General features: G+C 38.0%; 1 protein-coding gene across 2 annotated transcripts in view; it reads right to left on the bottom strand.

Annotated features, from left to right (window-relative positions):
- Nucleotides 1-2,796, bottom strand: part of AMPD3 (adenosine monophosphate deaminase 3) — a 29,176-nt gene that overhangs the window by 22,028 nt on the left and 4,352 nt on the right. For both annotated transcript variants that reach the window (XM_009890945.1, XM_009890944.1), the window contains exon 4: nucleotides 1,055-1,274. In XM_009890945.1, the coding sequence (XP_009889247.1) occupies nucleotides 1,055-1,274 (220 nt within the window). The remainder of the gene's footprint in view (nucleotides 1-1,054; nucleotides 1,275-2,796) is intronic.

Below are 2,796 nucleotides of genomic sequence, written 5' to 3' on the forward strand. Positions count from 1 at the left end.
AGGAATGCTGATAATGCTGGCGGAAGCACAGGCGTTTGCTCCTGAAAAAGTGCTTCGGGAATGGGACAGTTCTGTTCAGCACATCTGCTTTGCCACTGTCAGTGCACACGGCAGACAGATTATGCTGCAGGTGCCAGACACAGATTCAAAGGGGAAGGAATGCATCAGGTGTGACTAACTTGTCATAAGTGATGATCTCTCAAAGGCAGAAGGACTATGAATGCAGTGCTGGTAGGCAGGGTAAATAGTTCAGAAGAACAGCGCAGGTTCCACTTTTGTTCCATTCTAGGTGGAATCTTTTCCTTTCCTGGTGTTGAGGTGATGAGAAACCTTGACATTTCCAGTCCTCAGCTGGGAAGTAAACTTAAAAACTGGATGCACATGTTTTCATTATGCACTAGGCAAGAACATTGCTCTGCCATGACTGTGTCAGTTACTGTACTAGAGTTGTTACATTTCTGGTTTTTAGAGATTTTCTAGGAGTTTGGTTGTTCTGGGAAATTTTAGATCTAGTTTGACTGCATATGCATGGATCGGTTTTGCAGTACACTAGTAGTTAATTCACATCTAGAACAAATCAGACTTATTTATGTTGCTGGCCTGTTCTGTTCTGTATACTCTACATATGCAGAGTTTCTCTTCACGCAGCAAGAGCAGAAGAGACATGATGGAATTCCAGACAACTGTTCGAAAACCTCAAATTCAGTGTAGACCAAAATAAACCAAAAAAGGTGAGGTTCAAGTTTCAGTTCCCATGCCTCAAGAAGTTTGGGTCAGATTTGACTTGAATGGGAACACTTCGCCATTTTCTTGCTCTTCTATTAACTGCTTCTCATTTTGCCATGGTTGATGCAAAAAACTAAAGAAATGAAATATAGCCATATGCAGGTTCCCCCCTCTTAAGTCTTTCTGTGATGCATTCATGCTTGAGAAGGGTAAAACAAGACATTACTGTAGAATGAGTACATTGAGGAATTAAATATCACAAAAGCGAGTAGTATTAAACTAAAAGTAACCAGCGGCCTAAAGGAGCAGAGAAGAAAGAGAAACATACGTTGGACCATCTGCAATTAGAGCAAGAACGTGGCTCAGGTCAAGGGTATAGGTCTCCAGGTCAGGATATGGCAGACTCCGAGGCTCATTGAGTTCCATCATTTCTTTGTTGTCATAAACAAACGGAATGCCACCTTTTATCTTGACAACATAATCCAGATTATCTGGAGCATCATCAAGATTGTAAGGATCTTCGTTTTCTTCTGGGGGTGAATGGAAATCTGGAAATAAATTTGCATTACATTTAGAAGAAATAACTTACAGAAAAGGCAAAATATTTACAAAAAGGACTTTCTGCTTCTATAATGCTTCATTTCTAACAGATCTTAATATTTTCATTAAAATCACATTTTCAGTTTCTATAAAAGATCTGTTGTTACAACACAGCTTTATTCTGACAGGTTGTAACTCCAGTCCCTCCCTCTCTAAGGTAAGTGCATACCTTAATTCAAATATTATACATCATTAGAGTTCTCTGAACTAAAGTATAAATAGATTTAATACTATTCTTCATTAATGTATGATGGCACAAGTTTCAGAATAAGTTTCCAGAAGTATTCAAATTAGGATGGTTTAAAGCACAGTTGAGATTTTTGAACAATAAGACAGTCGTTGACTTCATACCCACCTTCATTATTTTCTTTTCACCTTCTGACTCACTGTAGTAATTTTGGGAGTTTGTATTTAAGCACACAGTAATGCAGCTGTTTTCATAGTGAAACATCAGTCAGAAAAGAACAGGCTGTGCGTTACTTCTTCACCTCTGCCCTTCCCACAAACTAATGAGCTAAACCAGTGCATACATACTAGGACTGTTTCCTCTTTCTCTCAACTATTAGTGAATACACTTCAACTCATGAGCAGGAAATAATTTAAGACTCAGTGCTTCTCACCCTGAACAAGGCAGTAGTTGGTTTGAAGGTTTTTTGGGGGTTTGGTTGGTTGGTTGGTTTTGTTATGTTTTGATTGTTCGGGGGGGGGTTTGTTTGTGGGGGTTTTTGTTTGGTTGTGTTTTGGTTGGTTGGTGGGGTTTTTTTTGTAAATAAAACTCCTTATTTTTATGTTTAATTGCTTTTGAATAGAACCAAGAAGTGCAGAAGCCAGAGAGTACAACAGAGCCCTAGCTTTCACCTTGGCCTTCTGATCACGACCAAAATCAGAAAGTATCAGAAGCACAGCTGGGATTTGTTCAGTACAGTTGTGTAATGCCTTTACAAAATTACAACTTTATTTTTTTTCTGAGAATCCGGTAAACACACATACTTCTGGGAGACTCAGCTTATGTGAACACTCAAACATCATCACTCATGCTAGTGAACGGTCATTGCTTTTTTTACAGTATCTTACTAATGCAACTAGCATAAAATAAGTGTCTTCACTACATTTATGTCAACTGAAGTACATTCTTGGGCTCAGTCTTATCACTGAGATTTCTTCTTTTACCTGTTCAGTTCAGCCAAGACAGAAAAGTAATTAACCAGTCCTTTTATTCACCTAGAGCACCGGAATGTATGTTATAAACTGACACCATTCTTATCTCTAATATTCATAACTATCCAGCTCAAACTTGTGCTAATTAAGGCACTGTGTAATTAGATTTTATTTTTTATGTCATAAGTTTAAAGTCATAACTGTAAAAGAGTTATTAATCTTGGAAATAGCTTGGAAATATCTCCCTGGAAGCTGCTCCAAAATATCTTTCCTATCTTGAATATTCAGTGTACTGTTCTCTCTACACTCTTT

This window comes from Charadrius vociferus, unplaced genomic scaffold (assembly GCF_000708025.1).
Source record: "Charadrius vociferus isolate BGI_N301 unplaced genomic scaffold, ASM70802v2 scaffold248, whole genome shotgun sequence".
NCBI lineage: Eukaryota > Metazoa > Chordata > Aves > Charadriiformes > Charadriidae > Charadrius > Charadrius vociferus.